This window comes from Chroicocephalus ridibundus, chromosome 1 (assembly GCF_963924245.1).
Source record: "Chroicocephalus ridibundus chromosome 1, bChrRid1.1, whole genome shotgun sequence".
In the NCBI taxonomy this organism is placed as follows: domain Eukaryota; kingdom Metazoa; phylum Chordata; class Aves; order Charadriiformes; family Laridae; genus Chroicocephalus; species Chroicocephalus ridibundus.
Genome location: NC_086284.1, coordinates 106743460 through 106759121, shown reverse-complemented (window position 1 = coordinate 106759121; position 15662 = coordinate 106743460). Strand labels below are relative to the sequence as shown.

The 15662-nt window shown below is 42.6% G+C and overlaps 1 protein-coding gene across 4 annotated transcripts in view; it reads right to left on the bottom strand.

Annotated features, from left to right (window-relative positions):
* The window catches only part of APP (amyloid beta precursor protein), a 223086-nt gene that overhangs the window by 54164 nt on the left and 153260 nt on the right, over positions 1 to 15662 (bottom strand). For all 4 annotated transcript variants that reach the window (XM_063347215.1, XM_063347206.1, XM_063347234.1 and 1 more), the window contains 2 exons: positions 9390 to 9464; positions 8127 to 8285 (listed from right to left, as the gene is read on the bottom strand). In XM_063347215.1, coding sequence (XP_063203285.1) covers positions 8127 to 8285; positions 9390 to 9464 — 234 coding nt within the window. The remainder of the gene's footprint in view (positions 1 to 8126; positions 8286 to 9389; positions 9465 to 15662) is intronic.

Here is a 15662-nt window from a genome sequence, read left to right as displayed (position 1 = left end):
TAAGAGTCACAAGCAGATCTGTTAATAGCATAACAATCTTGAAAATACCTATCAAATACCACTAACAGCAGTAGTCACTTGGCTAAACTGGCCCACGTTTAGTGCCTTTTATAACATTGCTAAATGCCCCAAACTTATCACTATAAAGGAGAAATGGACGGGCATGTCTGGCCAAGAAATCTTTCTGTGATGGCAGCAGAAAACCATAATTCAAGTATAGGACAATGCAGAAAGAATATTAAATGCAAGTTGTTTCCTTACAGGGGCAGCGACTTTGTTTTTTCTCAAGCAAAAATACCAAACATTAGAAACTCATTGTACGTAGGTAGACATAACTGCCTAAAGTCTCAGTCACACTGGACCAGGTCAGACCTCCAACCCTCCCAACAACTTTGCATTGCTACTGCCTCATAGCTTCAGGGTCGTGGCTGATGGCTTAAACTGCCAGAGCTGGTGACAGGCAATGACAGCTCTGCACTGGGCTTTGCATACCTGAGTGTGGTGGTTACCATAAATGAGGATCCAGTTTTATAGCTGAATGTAACTTTAGTAGCAAAAAACCCCTACCATATTACATGATGCATTTTCTCCTCAATGCCTACAACTGTAGACCTACTGCCTGCACAGTTTTAACAAATTTCCGCATCAGCAAAAGTAGCTCGCACCCCAAGTCCCACCTCTGTAACGTATTACACACACGTTTTCCTTTAAACGTCATTATGGAGTGAAATAGTTCTGCTTAAAAGTTCCACCCATACAAGCACTTTTTGCAGAGATACTTTCAGCGGGATTCGCCCCCAAATCCCGTACACCGAGCAGTGATATGAACCCTTGTGATGGTAGGGCGGAGGGGCCACAACAAACGGTCAAGCACAGAAGTGAGGGGAGGCTCCACAGGCTGAGGAGATGCAGTCGGACCCTGGGTCTGAAGCTATTATATCCATGGCCATCTATCACGCTGACCCTGGGCAGGAACCTTCAGATAAAGTTATAAATGAAAGTGGTGCTATTATCAGCTAAATTAAGTTCCCGAGGCCTGAGCTCCGGCAGTGTCTACAGCAGAAGAACAAATGGCTGACGCATTCCAGGGCCAGCTTGGCACCTCTCGCTCTTCATAAATAATGCAGCAGCCACCAAACTTCATTAAAAAATTCTGGGTTTAGCACTTGAAATTCCACTTAATGTTTTTTGGGAAAACTCAATGTATTCACATCTGTTATCTAATAAAAACCATCTCGCAGAATAACTAACCTGGATCAGCCACCAGGGGCTACCTAAGCCTCATGAAGTAATTCCACTATTTTCAGTTATCTGTAGTCTTTTTGTTGGCTTGGTTTTTTTGGCCCTTCCTCTGAAAGCGACCAGGATACTCCCAACATGACTTCCATTATTCCCATGTTTTTAGTCACCCTGACTGACGCTGCTGGCGACTGCCAGTTATCCAGTGACAAGAACGGTCAGTGACTTCCTAAGCAACAGGATCCAGCAGGAAATTCAGAACGCGTATTATTTCATGAGTCCTCAGTCTCATGGCACACACGCGCTGTTTAGGCAAATGCAGAAAAAAAGACAGAACGCATCTAAGGCGGCGCATGGTGGGCAATGCAGGGTGAGGCGGCGTGAACGCTGCTATTAGACGCCGCTTCCGACTATTTCAAGCACACGCTGTCACGCTGTTTGCTCCCGTGAAAGTCATTACAAAACTCCCCCCCCGCTTCTTCAGGAGATTCAAACACCTAAGCACAGATTAATCGCAGCCCTTTCACAAGCTATTGTTACAGGCCAACTCATGTCTGTGGGTATTTTAGCTGTTAGTTTAAAATCCTGTTTATGCTGGAGAACGTTGTCAAAGTATTATTTTACATTTAGTTTTTATGAGTATACGTTGGCACTTGCATATATTCATGTGGTACACAGCAGACAGATTCACAGATGACATACGCCGTTTACGTAGACTATCCAGGCTTTCTATCCAAACTCTACGGAAACTCTAGTGTCTTAATTTGGAATACAGTTCTTTCTGTGACTACAAATATGGACCAGGGCAGATTTCAGGACCTGTAATGCAACGCCCTGGTTTGAAAGTTTAACTTGGTAGTCCTGACACAGCTGGTTAACAGGTTTCCAGCAGTACAAAGAGACAAGCCCAAATGAAGCAGAAACTGCTGATGGCTCCCTGGCGGCGAGCTCCAGCCCCACTGACTCTGTAATCCAGGCCTTTATTTCAGGTGGCATCAGCATCGAGATAAGTTACTCCCCCACAGAGGAATCATAGATGAGATCTAAAATGCCTGAAAAACAGCTTCTAGTAAATGAAATACACACACATAAATATGAATATATATGCATGCAGATGAACTCTACATTGATCCTAGTTTACTATTTGAGATTTTAGGGGAGCGATGCAACAGTGCAATTTCATTGAGCTTGGAAAATGGAAACATCAAATGTAATTTGGATTGCTACAAATATAACTTACGCTCTCCCCACGGAAATTCGAAATACTTACTACAAAGAAACAACAAAAAAAATCACATTAAAGCGCTTCTGTGTATTTAAAATACAACTTCCCAGCTCTGTGCCATGGAACTTCCATGGGAAATTCTGAGCTGGCTTGTCGTTTTGATCAAAATTCTCTGTAAATCAGGAGGAAAATTTCACAATGCTGTATTGTGCTATTTAATCTTGCCTTTAGAGAAAAATCAATCACCAGTCCTTTCTGATTACTGCTCTTGAAATGTGCAACAATTGCTCCTTTTCATTCACTTATTAGGAATGCCTGGTACTTATATTAGGTATGCATTTTACCGGCTACGTTATTAACTTGTGGGTCATGTTTGACGCAGACACAGTAGTTCATTTTAGGAACACTGAAGAAAGACTGGCTAGGATGAATGCAAGACTCTTCCCTCATGGGTAAGACACAACTAAACCCCCATCCAGCTACCTTTCATGTGGAGTTAAAGATGGCTTCTCATAATTTCTGCTAATTTTGAAGAAAACAAGTTATCCCATACACCACAAGTACCTGGCTAAAACGGTACTCAAAACTTCCCTTTGCCTATGCGCCCAAGAGCTTTTCCTGGAGCAGAGTAAAACGAAAACAGTATTTGATCCAATCTCATTATTTGTTTTTCAGGATTTGAACTTACTCGACTTTGACAAATTAAGACAAATTTTGTTTCTGCTCACCCTTTTAAAACTTGGCATTTTGGATATGATCAATCTGCCATGGTTTTGCAGAGCTTAATACCCATCTGGAACTGCCTCTTCTGTCTTCAGTTCACTCATACAAAAAAAACCTACTGGCAAGCCTAGGTGTATGACTATACCATATGCTCAAGCCCACAGACTGGGGAAAAAACAAGACAGTCTGGTTTTATTCACATAAAAGCCTCAGAAGCTGCTCAAAAACAGAGTTAGGTGACCACATTTCTCAAAGTCTGACCTGGTTTAAAAGCAGAGCTGAAATCCATGCCGTGTATTTTACAAAACCCTACCAAATTAAGTGTATGTGAGAAATTCCACAGCTGTAAGTTTATGGGTTTAGAGGAGCAGTGCTGGCGGGTGGAGTATCAGAGCTGGCCCGCTCTTTCCTACTGCACAGGAGGATTTTTATCACTAGATCAGCAGTAACGCTTTGGCTTGCCTCCAACTGCATATTTCCACAGCAACCTTGTTGGACTCAGGAAAAGCCTCGAGCTTCCCAAACGCAGAGGCACCCAATAAGGGCCCCTCTGCAGATCCCTATTCCGTGTCCAAATAGACAAATTCGACTAGTTTCAGCCCGCACTGTGCTCTCTCTGTATCAACAGACACTGCTCCCATAGCACAAAAGATACCAGAGCAAATTCTGAGGGCAACAAGAAAAAAAACACGGCTAAAAATTTCAAATGGATTAAGGTACGTGCGAGGGTTGATCCTAATGATCCTGCTCTGTTCAGCAATAAGTGGTAGTAAAATATAGTGCCAAACTAGAAGAGAAGCATTTAAAACGGATTTTAATAATTATGTGCTCACTTTACTCTATGCGCAATGTAAGGAGGTTCATTAATTATCTTTAAAAGTTTTTCTGTATATTTCCTTGCTCTGAAACCCTTTATTTCACCCCTAGGAGCTGGATTTCTTTTCTGCTTCTGTTTGCCCCCCGCCACCGGCTTCCCACAGAGAATGTGCATCTCTTACAAATGAAGATTAAACAGGGGAGACATAAATCCAGCAAAATTTGACATGCATGTGAAACAGGGAACACAAACAAATTATAGAATCAACCTGCTCAGAGAATGATGGATTTGAATTCTATTTAACTTGCAAAATGAAGGGGAAAATTTCCAACTGTTAAAAACTAGAGGCATATTGGTTCCAGCTGCCATTAATCCTCCTTTTCTGTAGTAAGACCATCAAGCAGGATGAAACAATACAGCATTTTGACACTAGATACTGAACAGCTGCACCCCATTTTCAAAGGCAAAGTGTAGCAGCACAGCTAAGCTGCATCAGGAATCAGGGATGAGGATCAAATTTTAAGTTTCTGGGCAGCCTGCATGACAGTGCTTCTGAGTACAGAACAACAGTACAAATATTTGGTTTTGCTCAAATTTGTTTTCTAGTTGACCTTGAAGCTATGCAATTTCATCTCTATAAGCTCCCTGGCTCCCTTGCTGCCCAGAATGGTACCCTGAAGCGCTCCTCTGGCACTGGGCAATCATCTGCATAACCCGTGAAAAAACCCGCAGTTGACGTTTTCGGTCTTGTACAGAAGCTATTCACAGAGCATTCCCAGAATTTTGTAGTTTTAGGTAGAATGGCACTGAAAATCACTGATTTTCTAGGCATGTGTAAGAACATAATGACTACACTACTGGCCCAGACCAAAGGTTCCCCTAGACCCGTATCTTGCTATCCTACGAGGAAAGCCTCCTCCAAAGGAGCAAGTAAATGATGATACTTCTGCTCACGTAGCCTTCCAGCTTTCCCCTGTCCGTAACGCAAAGACTTTCCGAGTCAGAGAAAGTTTCTCTGCAGCTCCTTTGAAGAGGATACCCGTTGAACACAAGCACCGCATCCATTGTACACATATAGAAAACAGGAGTTCCCAGCAGATCAGGATTTTGACACTCACGGAGAACCATGCGCCACATCCACGATCAGTGCAATGGCACCAGGAGCGCCAGATTCACTGCGTTCCTGTGATAACTAATCTGCAGGCAAAGACTGGTCATGGATTTCTAGACATCCAAAAGCAAAATTAAATCCTACTGCTTCAAGTGGTCTGCCAGAAGTCAAAAAAATTTTGGGACAAGTTCAAATTCAAGTACAAGGCAACATGTTGAAGTCATTAAACAGCACATGGAAAATACTTTCTGCACACACACACATATCTATATACATTATATATACACACCAGACTCACAGTAACCCTCGTAGCTGTGTGCAGAAGACATCCACTTCAATAAAAAAAACCTAACTTATTTTTCAATTTAAACCCAAATTCTCTCCTTATAACTTTAGAGAAAGAGACTCCATCCCTTTAAATAGTCAGAATCTACTTCTGTAGTAAACATACTAATAGCAAACCATGTAATTTGAAACAGGCTGTGGAAGGGTGTTCTTAAAAATATTTTTGGAGAACTCCAGAAAAACCTCCCTTTTGTAAGATTACTTAACAAGTCACCAGTAAGGTTATGACTTACTCTCTCAAAGACAACACAATTGCATCAAATGTACTTTTAGTTTACTAGGGAACTGCCAGAGAGAAATATAGCTAGGGTGTAAGAGTTGAATTTTCCATTAATCCCATTCTCTTTGGCTAGGCAGCCAAAGTTTGGACTCACAGTGTATTCAGACTTCTGGCTCCATATCCTGCAAAGCAGATAGTGGACTGGATTCATTCATTAGGCCATTCAGCTATCATCAGCCACTCCTAAGGTTTCACCCTCTGCCCCACAGTAAAACCAGACAAATCCTCCTGCTGAATCCAAGGTCAGTTTTTTCACACGCTTTGGCACACATCTGACCAGCAGTTCAGAGGTACGCTCCTGAACTGTCAGTAACTACAGAGCAGACAACCAAAAAATGTTGAGGCAAGGACGGTACCATCAACAAGACAGACAAAAGAACTGTTTAAAGACCTTGGTTTTTAAATTGTTTACCCCCATTAGTTTTGAGATGATCTGTGTTTGGTAGCATCATCAGCTAATGTTACCTCCATGCTTGCTGCCTGCTCCTTTCAGAATGATTAGCTTTTGTAGGGAAAAAATATAGGATGTACCTCAGTCTTTTAACAGTACCTTCAAAACTTACTTATACTGGAGTCACGTACCAAACAGTGTTCATCGATGCAGCCTTTCAGGCTTGATGCTCTCACACTGACACAGTAACTCTATTATTAATTTAAGTGTCCTGGGAGCTGACTACAAGTAACCCAAGCATAAAATGAAGGTTTTTCTGGTCCCAAAGTTGCTGTTAACATTTTTGCCCCTTGGTGTTCTGCAGCTGAAGTTCACTCCCCCCCCCCCCCGCCGTGGAGATGTCATCTGCATTCCACAAACATGAAAGGTCAAGTTCGCTTGTGCTAGGAATGAAGCTGCACATTTTGGCAGCTCTAGAGACCATTCTGCTGTTACGTGTGGTCTCTATTTCTGCCTTCCACAACCTCAGATACCTGCAGAACCTGTCAGCCTGATCCACAGACAACTTGCAATCAAATCCATTTTTCTGGGATTACATTTGCACGAGGCTCAACTTTATAGCAACAGCTGACTGGCTAAAGCCAAACGTGAAATCCTATTTTAGATGAACTACCCCAAACCACACTGCAAGAGAGCAAACACAGCCTGCAGCCAGTCTATGCACTCACCTCATCTCTCACTCAGTTCCAAGCTGCAGACTCCAGTTTCCTAGAGGAAGCTGCATCCCAGCCTTTAACTCACTAATCTGTCTGCTAATGAGACACTTGAGTCTAAGCCCTTCACTACCCTCCACAACAGTCAGAGGTTACAGTATGCATCTCACACTGGGACCAAACAACATCTTCTACCAATTTATTACAGACTAGCTTCATTTTCCACAAATTACTATGTTGCAGAATACAGATTAACTCCTCATACAACTACTCTGAAGTCTCCCCATGACACTTTTACCTAAGTAAAATATTTGTCTTTTACTTGGCACACAGTAAAAACAAGAGTTTTGCACCATGGGGTGTGGAGAGAAAAGTTTGATGGTGGTAAAGAACTAAGACGATGATCACTTTTCCATGCTCACTGAATACACAGGTTTCTCTGCAGAAGGAAATTCACTCAAAACACTTAATTTTACCAGATTAGCTGTATTGATGTAATTCCCTGGGAGGCTAAATTCAGGATCTAATGGCTACATCTTACATTGCTGACCTAAAAGTCTTTTGGTAACATAATGTTTTTTCCAGCTAGGAAGCATTCAAGAGGCAGGAGGTCTATAAAACATTTGACTTTTTTCCCCACAGTGTTCGTGCAGATTCTCCTGGAGGTCGCATACCTGTTGTTTTGGTATTGAATAGAAACACCACAGATACGGAGTCATTAAAAATTCCATTAAATCCACATCCTGAACATAGTGTTTACACCCAACAATAGCCATCACTTCCAACACAGGCAAATTTGAATTGCTAGTGTGCTATCTCCATGCCATCCAACACTCCTCACGAGATCCTTGACCAAACATTTCAAAAACTCAACTAACAAAACAGAAAATCACAACTACCCTCATCCTTAAGTTCCATCTTGACGTGACATAGCATCCTACTGTGCGTCACTCGGAGGGACGCTTCATCATCCTTCTGCAGACTCTGTGAACAGCTACCATTTCTGACAACCAAATCACTGCCACGTTATTTGCTTAATATTTTTATGTATGTCTCTATCTATCTATAGGTATGTATGGGGGGAGCGTGCTTGTGCCTACATTTATGTACACACAAAGTCTAAACTTTTAACTTTCACACTTGCTGACTGCTGCAGTAGCTTTCACACGGGGAACACACACTCGCTGCTCCATAGCTGGACTGTATCGGGTCACACCGTCTTTTTCCCCAGGACAACTACGGCGATTTTGACACAGATGACAGCTTGTGGTACTGCACTTACCCTGGGTGGGACAGTCTGCAGGGCTGTGATGTAGTTCTCCAGAGCAATGCGGCGACGGTCATTCAGCATGGCTTCCACCCGTGCCATATGAGTCTCCACCAGCTGTTGTCTTTCATTTGCGGCTTCTTGTTCCAGTGATTCCACTTTCTCCTGGAAATGCTGAAAAAAACACCCATCACAGCAGGAACAGTGAAGAGAGAACATCATCAGCAGAGACCAGCGGATGTGAACGCCCCAGTCTGCAAATCACCACAATCTCTCCCACTTTAGTCTAGCTTGGCTCCCGGGAACTCTGCGCTGAACACACCTCTTACTGGTTTCAGTGGGAACTGCTGACGCCCCGTATTCCTCAACACCTGGCCATATTTTATTAAACTAACCAAATATTCCTGACACGTTCAGCACAACCACCAGTGAATCCTTCATTTGCCTCCCGAGACAGTGGTTCAGCGCTAGAGAATTGTGCCTAGAGGCAGGTGGAGGGTTGCCATTGTGAGGGCTTTGCATATATGACTTCACGAGCAAATCTATATGGCGGGGTGAGGGGGGAAATATTCCAACTTGAAAGGAAGCACTGTAATTTCTTATAAACTGGCCACCAGGAAGAAAAATTGAGCCCAAACTTATTCCAATAAAGGAAAAGACTGACTGGGTAAAATGCACAGAGAGCAAAGCTGCAGGATGTAATATGCGATGCAATCTGGTTCCGAACGTTACACCTTTTTACAGTTTTGCATTGAAATCATTCTAGCAGTACTGAATAATACCTGACATAGCCACAGTGGGATTCAAGGAGTTTCTGGCTCGTCAGAGTTTTTGAATTATAGTATAATTTTGGATAAAATAATTTTTGGCTGAGGGTTTCGTTCAGATAAAACTGATGGCGATTCCTTCCTTAAATCACATTTTCCATCTCTGCTTTGAGCTTAGGTCCTGCAGATTATATTAGTTTATCACGGCCTAAATTTTGAAAGGGGCCTGTGGGAAGCAAGTTTTCAGTTCTCACCGAAGGCAAATCTAAATTAAAGTGAAATTCTACCCCTCCACGCAGTCACGAGCAATGTTCTGCACTGCTGTTCCAGGGACTGGCTGCAAAGTACAGAGACACCCAGCAGCCACTAACAGCTGGACGCAAAAATAGCAACAGCAAGAGCAGGGAATGACATTAAATCCCCATAGAAGTAGGTTTTAAAACTATATCACACCCAGCACCCCTTGGTATTTTAACTGTGGCCCCATTGGTAAGGTTGTGTTTTCCTTTACCTGGATAACGGCTTTCTTGTCGGCCTTTGGCAAGTTCTTTGCTTGGCGTTCTGCCTCTTCCCACTCTCTCATGACCTAGCGAACGAAACAAGGAGCGTGACTTTCATATTTTCCTCTCTTGTCTCAGGGCTTAGCAACAGCCACGCACTGCAACTCTGACAGTCATCTTTTAATAGTCCTCTCCTCCTTTTATCTCTATTAAAGAAGCGGTTGCAACATTTAACAAAGGTAGGAACGTGTTATTAAATTAAACAAAGACGGTTCTTCTGTGTCTGAACATTGCATCAGGACAGCCATTAACCAGCACTCAAGCGAGGGAAGTGGAGGTCTCTATGGATGAACACACCAACCCCGTTTCATCTCAGACAGAAAGGAAACTGCTTCCATCTGTTGCATGCCCTTGGTCAAAATGAGTGAATTTCAACTCATTCTAGGTGGCACTTTTTTTGGTACCTTGAAAATTTTTAGATTTATTTGGACAACATCACTGGCCTTTGAGTAGCGCAGATCAAGAATTACATGCAAATTGTACCAGTTTGTCCAGAAATAGGTGTCCAACACTTTAAGAACAGAATATATTTATATCTCAAGTACAATGCTGACAGAAAAATTATGTAGGACAACTTTCAGTACCATTCCTTTCAGCAACGTGAGAGGCCACCTCCTCCTGTAACAGAGGGCAGTATTTCAGCAAATGAGTTACTCTTAACTTGCTGTCCATGACGTCTGAAACCTTCTTGTGGTTTTACTTAGGGACTTTAATCATTTCACACCTAGACAGCAATCTCCTCAGATAACACATTTTATGCCGGAACAATTGCTCTCACTGAATGCCATGCACACATGCAACTTGTTTATTTGCAGGATTAACACAATGTCAAAAGAAGACAGAAGACGCCTAGAAGCAATTACTCAAAATGCGCATTTCCCTTCCTTCCTTTCTCACCAAAAACCACACTTTCGTGCCATTTAATGGAAATAGTCAGACATACCCTTTCTAAAGTGGATTTTTGGAAAGCTCAGAGTCTGCATGCATGACTGAAATTTTACCAAGACCAATACCAAAGGTCACACAAATTAGACCTGCTGTATCTCACGTCTGGAAGTCGAGCTTTCACCACCCAGCTCCTGTCTCAGGCTCCCCAGTTTTCCCACATGCTGGACATTGCTAATCAGGCTCCTTGATGGACAGACTGGAGAGCACTTGTGGTGCCCCCGAGGTATGTGGTTGAGCCTATGCCTTTAAAAACCACAACCACACCTGGGCTCAACGGAGACTTTTACAAGTCCCAGTCCTTGAAATGTAATCCCTTCTCAGTCCTATACAGGGTTGTAGACCCTAACAATTCACCAGCACACAGACACCTGCACTCAAGACTGACTCAACATACAGGATTTTGCTTTCATCTTCCTTTTGACTCGAAGTCTGGGAATGTATTTTAAGACAGCAATAAATCAGTCATAGTGAAAACAGATTAACTCACTAGCAGTGAAATTATTAATCTGTAAGAGATTCTGGCCTCACTAACAGCCCAGAAGAGTGGAGACATATATTTTAGGAATCGTAGAATAGTTTGGGTTGGAAGGGACCTTAAAGATCATCTTGTCCCCCCCCCTCTGCCATGGGCAGGGACACCTCCCACTAGACCAGGCTGCTCAAAGCCCCATCCAGCCTGGCCTTGAACACTTCCAGGGATGGGGCAGCCACAACTTCTCTGGGCAACCTGTTCCATGTCTCACCACCCTCACAGGAAAGAATTTCTTCCTAATATCTAATCTAAATCTACCCTCTTTCAGTTTAAAACCATTACCATTTGTCCTATTGCTACCATCCCTGATAAAAGGTCCCTCCGCATCTCTCCTGTAGGCCCCCTTCAGGCACTGTAAGGCTGCTATAAGGTCTTCCTGGAGCCTTCTCTTCTCCAGGCTGAACAACCCCAACTCTCTCAGCCTGTTTTCACAGGAGAAGTGATCCAGCCCCCTGATCATCTCCGTGACCCTTCTCTGGACTCACTCCAACAGATCCTGTATCCTTCTTATTCTGGGGGCCCCAGAGCTGGACGCAGTACTCCAGATGGGGTCTCATGAGAGCAGAGTAGGGGGGCAGAATAGCTTTCCTTGACCTGCTGGCCGCGCAGAACATTACAGAAGACCGAGAAATTATGGCGTTAATTCAAGTCGTAAACTACAACGATGTGCTCAAGCTTGAGCATTGGCCTAGGTTAGCAACTTCATGATTTTCTTCTCCCTCCTCCCCTTTTATGTTTTTAAACCACATCTCTGACATGTGCTTAATACTCTTTTTCACTCTTAATGAGCAGTTGATGGGTTTTCAGAACAACAGTTCTCTTGCCATCCTTATGCCCCAAACTAACCCTCTGCTAATTCATATGATGAAAAAAAGTCTCGTGGGTAATGTGATAAGGAGACTTTTGGCTAGACCGGACCTCTGCCTGTTTTATTTCTCTAAGCCTTTTAAGGCAGAGAAGGCAGGATGATAAACTGACAGACTACACAGCTAATTGTGAGGGATGTAAATTACAGGCTTCAGAGTTCAGCGCTGGTGCAATGAGAGTGAATGGCTTGTGATAAAAAAACAAGATGACATGGCTGTTTGCAGAAACAATATTCAATGTAAAGATTGCAGAAGCTGTGCTTTTAGTGCCATTTTTTGCAATTGAGAAGACTTCAATGGCTGAAAGCATCTCTGTGTGTATGCTAACCAACAGAAGATACAGCTGCCCTACAGCTATCTATGAGCAGTCATGCCACCACCCAGAGAAAACTTCTGCTCCCACCGGTGATCGCTTTAGAGAATTACGAGTGACTAAGGAATATGACGTAGCACTCTGTAGGAAACCAAAAAGCAAGCAGAGAAAAAAACAACCTTCCCCAAATACGCATGTGCAGAAAAAAAGGCAGAACTTGGCCTCTATGCACTTATAAACCTATTCTCCTTCATTGAAAGCACAGACCTATCAAAGGCACACGGATTTACGGCTCTTCAAGGCTTTGCAATTTCGCACAGGGAAAAATGACAACCTCTGGTTGAGATTTAAGAAGCAAGCCATTTAAAAGTCAAACTTCTTTGGAACTCGGGACTTAGTACCTAGCAGATTCCTTTTGAAATTGGGCTGGACAGGACAGAGAGCAGAAAAGAGGAAGGATCGAAAGTGTCATTCATTATTAAAAGAGATGCTAAGCACAAAAATCCCATTATATTGAAAACAGCAGAATTTACTCCCATTTTTTACTTTGGAGCACAGAAGCGTATCTGCAAGAGAAAAAGTTATGACAGACATTTGGGTTACAGCATTCAGACCAGCAGCGGTGCGTGCCTGAAGGTTTGCTTAGTTAGAAGGTCAAAGTCATACCAATAAGATGCCTACCTTTGTCAAGGGCTTTTGTTCCAGCCTTGACACTTTTTCTGGTAATAACATCATTAAATCTCTCCAAAAAGCCCTGACTGTAACCAAGGGGGGTACTCCTACTAAACTGACAGTCAGTTTTAAGGAAGGAAAGTGCCCTCCCACATGCAGTGATAGAGATGGTGGGACCTAGGAAATATGGGAACCAGTATTAGTTAACATTTTTCTTGGGGACACAGACCATAGGATTGAGTGCATCCTTAGCAAGTTTGCAGATGACACCAAGCTGAGTGGTGTGGTTGATATTCTAGAGGGAAGGCATGCCATCCAGAGGGACCTTGACTGGCTTGGGAGGTGGGCCTGTGCGAACCTCATGAAGTTCAACCAGGCCAAGTGCAAGGTTCTGCATGTGGGCTAGGGTAATCCCCAACATCGATACAGGCTGGCCAATGAGTGGATTAACAGCAGACCTATGGAGAGGGACCTGGGGATATTGGCAGATGAAAAACTAAGTACGAGCCAACAATGCGTGCTTGCAGCCCAGAAAGCCAACAGTATCCTGGCCTGCATTGAAAGAAGCATGACCAGCAGGTTGAGGGAGGCGATTCTCCCTCTCTACCTGGCTCTGGTGAGACCCACCTGGAGTACTGTGTTCAGCTATGGGACCGTCAACATAAGAAAGACATGGACCTACTCGACCAGGTCCAGAGGAGGGCCACAAAGATGATCAGAGGGCTGGATCACCTCTCCTATGAAGACAGGCTGAGAGAGCTGGCATTGTTAAGCCTGGAGAAGAGAAGGCTCTGACGAGACCTTATAATGGCCTTCCAGTACCTAAAGGGGCCTACAGGAAAGATGGGGAGGGACTCTTTATCAGGGAGAGTAGTGACAGGATGAGGGGTAATGGGTTTAAACTGAAAGAGGGGAGATTTAGATTAGATATTAGTAAGAAATTCTTTACTGTGAGGGTGGTGAGACACTGGAACAGGTTGCCCAGAGAAGCTGTGGATGTCCCATCCCTGGAAGTGTTCAAGGCCAGGCTGGATGGGGCTTTGAGCAACTGGTCTAGTGGAAAGTGTCCCTTTCAACCCAAACCTTTCTATGAGCCTCTAGTGCCACCGGCACTGAAAAAAAAATCAGCTGAAGACCTCTCCAGAATGTTGGAACTATTGGCATACAATGATCCAAAAAAAAGCCAAACCCCAAAATAAACCTGAACATAACACCAGCCTTGTTCAGGCTGGTTGAGGACTGCAGTATTTTCAGATGCTTGCTTTGGAAATGAACTTCCAAGAAGCAAGGCTATTCTAGGAGACGAGGCATCATTAAGTTCCTATCATAAGCACTGTACACGCTGTGATTCCTAAAATATTGTAAACAGACAGAGGAAGATTAAATTTAAGACATGAGGACGTCACAAGATGTTTGAGGAAAGAAATGTATAAATATACTGCTCCCTTGTGTAAGGTTCAATATCTGGTTCCATCAGGCTACTTAGCAGCAAGTATTTAAGTGAGGGAGCAGTACAGGAGTTAACAAACTGGAAAAAAGAAAGAGGAAAAGGAGAACTGCACCAAACTATGGCATCCTGCAATCAGTTAGCATAATCTCACTCTTGTTATATGTCAGAGAACAGCAAACTTTGTAAAGGTTACACACGCATTGCTGAATGGCTATCCTGTTTGTATGGGAATGTGTCTTCGCTGTTATTTGGAGCTGCATTAATAATGCTTGGGAAAAGCTTAAAATTACATGCTAACGTAATTCTCTTTACAGCACTGCCTAGGAATTTTTACAAACCTTGTTGCTCCAGGTGCCACACAAGGTGTAAAAGCAGAAAAACTTTGGTTGGTCTGTAGTCTAAAGGGATGGACACTTAAGAGCAAAAGGGATTAAAACAGTCTGAACCAGAGGTGCCTCAGGTCATCGTACAAAAAGAGCACAGTGTCCCCCAGTAAGAAAGTCTTTTAGGAGCTGTGAACTATGAACCAACACAACCATCAACAGGAGCTGGGTCTCTGCCTATGTGAATACCTTTATGCAAGCGAAAAAACCCCACAAGTTGTCAGAATTTCCTGGTAAACAAAGGGAAACCTCAGAAAGAGGATATACGGAATATCTGCATTCACCCCAATGACATGTTTTGATTAAAATATTTAATTTCAATTTATTTTTTTTAATGATAAACTTCCCTAATCCTTGGATGATTACGTTTTATATGTGAACTAGAATGCATATGAATTTTTTTATTAGTTAATTGGCTAATGCAAAGTGTGCACCAAATCAAGTACCGTTTTACAACTATCTGCTTTATTAAATACAAGCATCGGTTTTTAGTGAATAAGGTGATTTATCTCAGATTATGACACTTATCAAGATTAAGGAATGACCTGATCGTGTTCCAAAACCACTGATCATCTCCTCTCTTTTTAAAAGAAAAAACAATGGGCATTTCTGCTCCTATATATGCCCCCACCTCACAGCTTTGAAAGAACTGGACTTTGAGCTATTGTTTGGGTAAATAAAAATTAATAAATATGTTCAGTGCTGCTGAAGGACTTAGCTAGTGACTCTCCTTCACTAACTTTTTTGTTTTTAAGAGAAAAACATTGACAGTAAAAGCTTACTAATTTATTTAGCATTGTTTTTATCAACTAACAGGTTCAAATGAATTTTTAGTTAATTTGGTTTTCAGTTAATTTAACTAAATTAACAAAATTTAAAATTTAGTTAGTTTAGTTTTACATTTTTAAAGAAAATGTAAAATATAAATAAATTGCCAGGAAAGCAGACCGGTGGTATGGGGCACAGACAAATCACAGCTCACATGAGGAATGAAACACAGAATGGTATATTAACTGGCTTTTCTACCTCTCCATCAGATCTTATCTTTTTATAAACATTT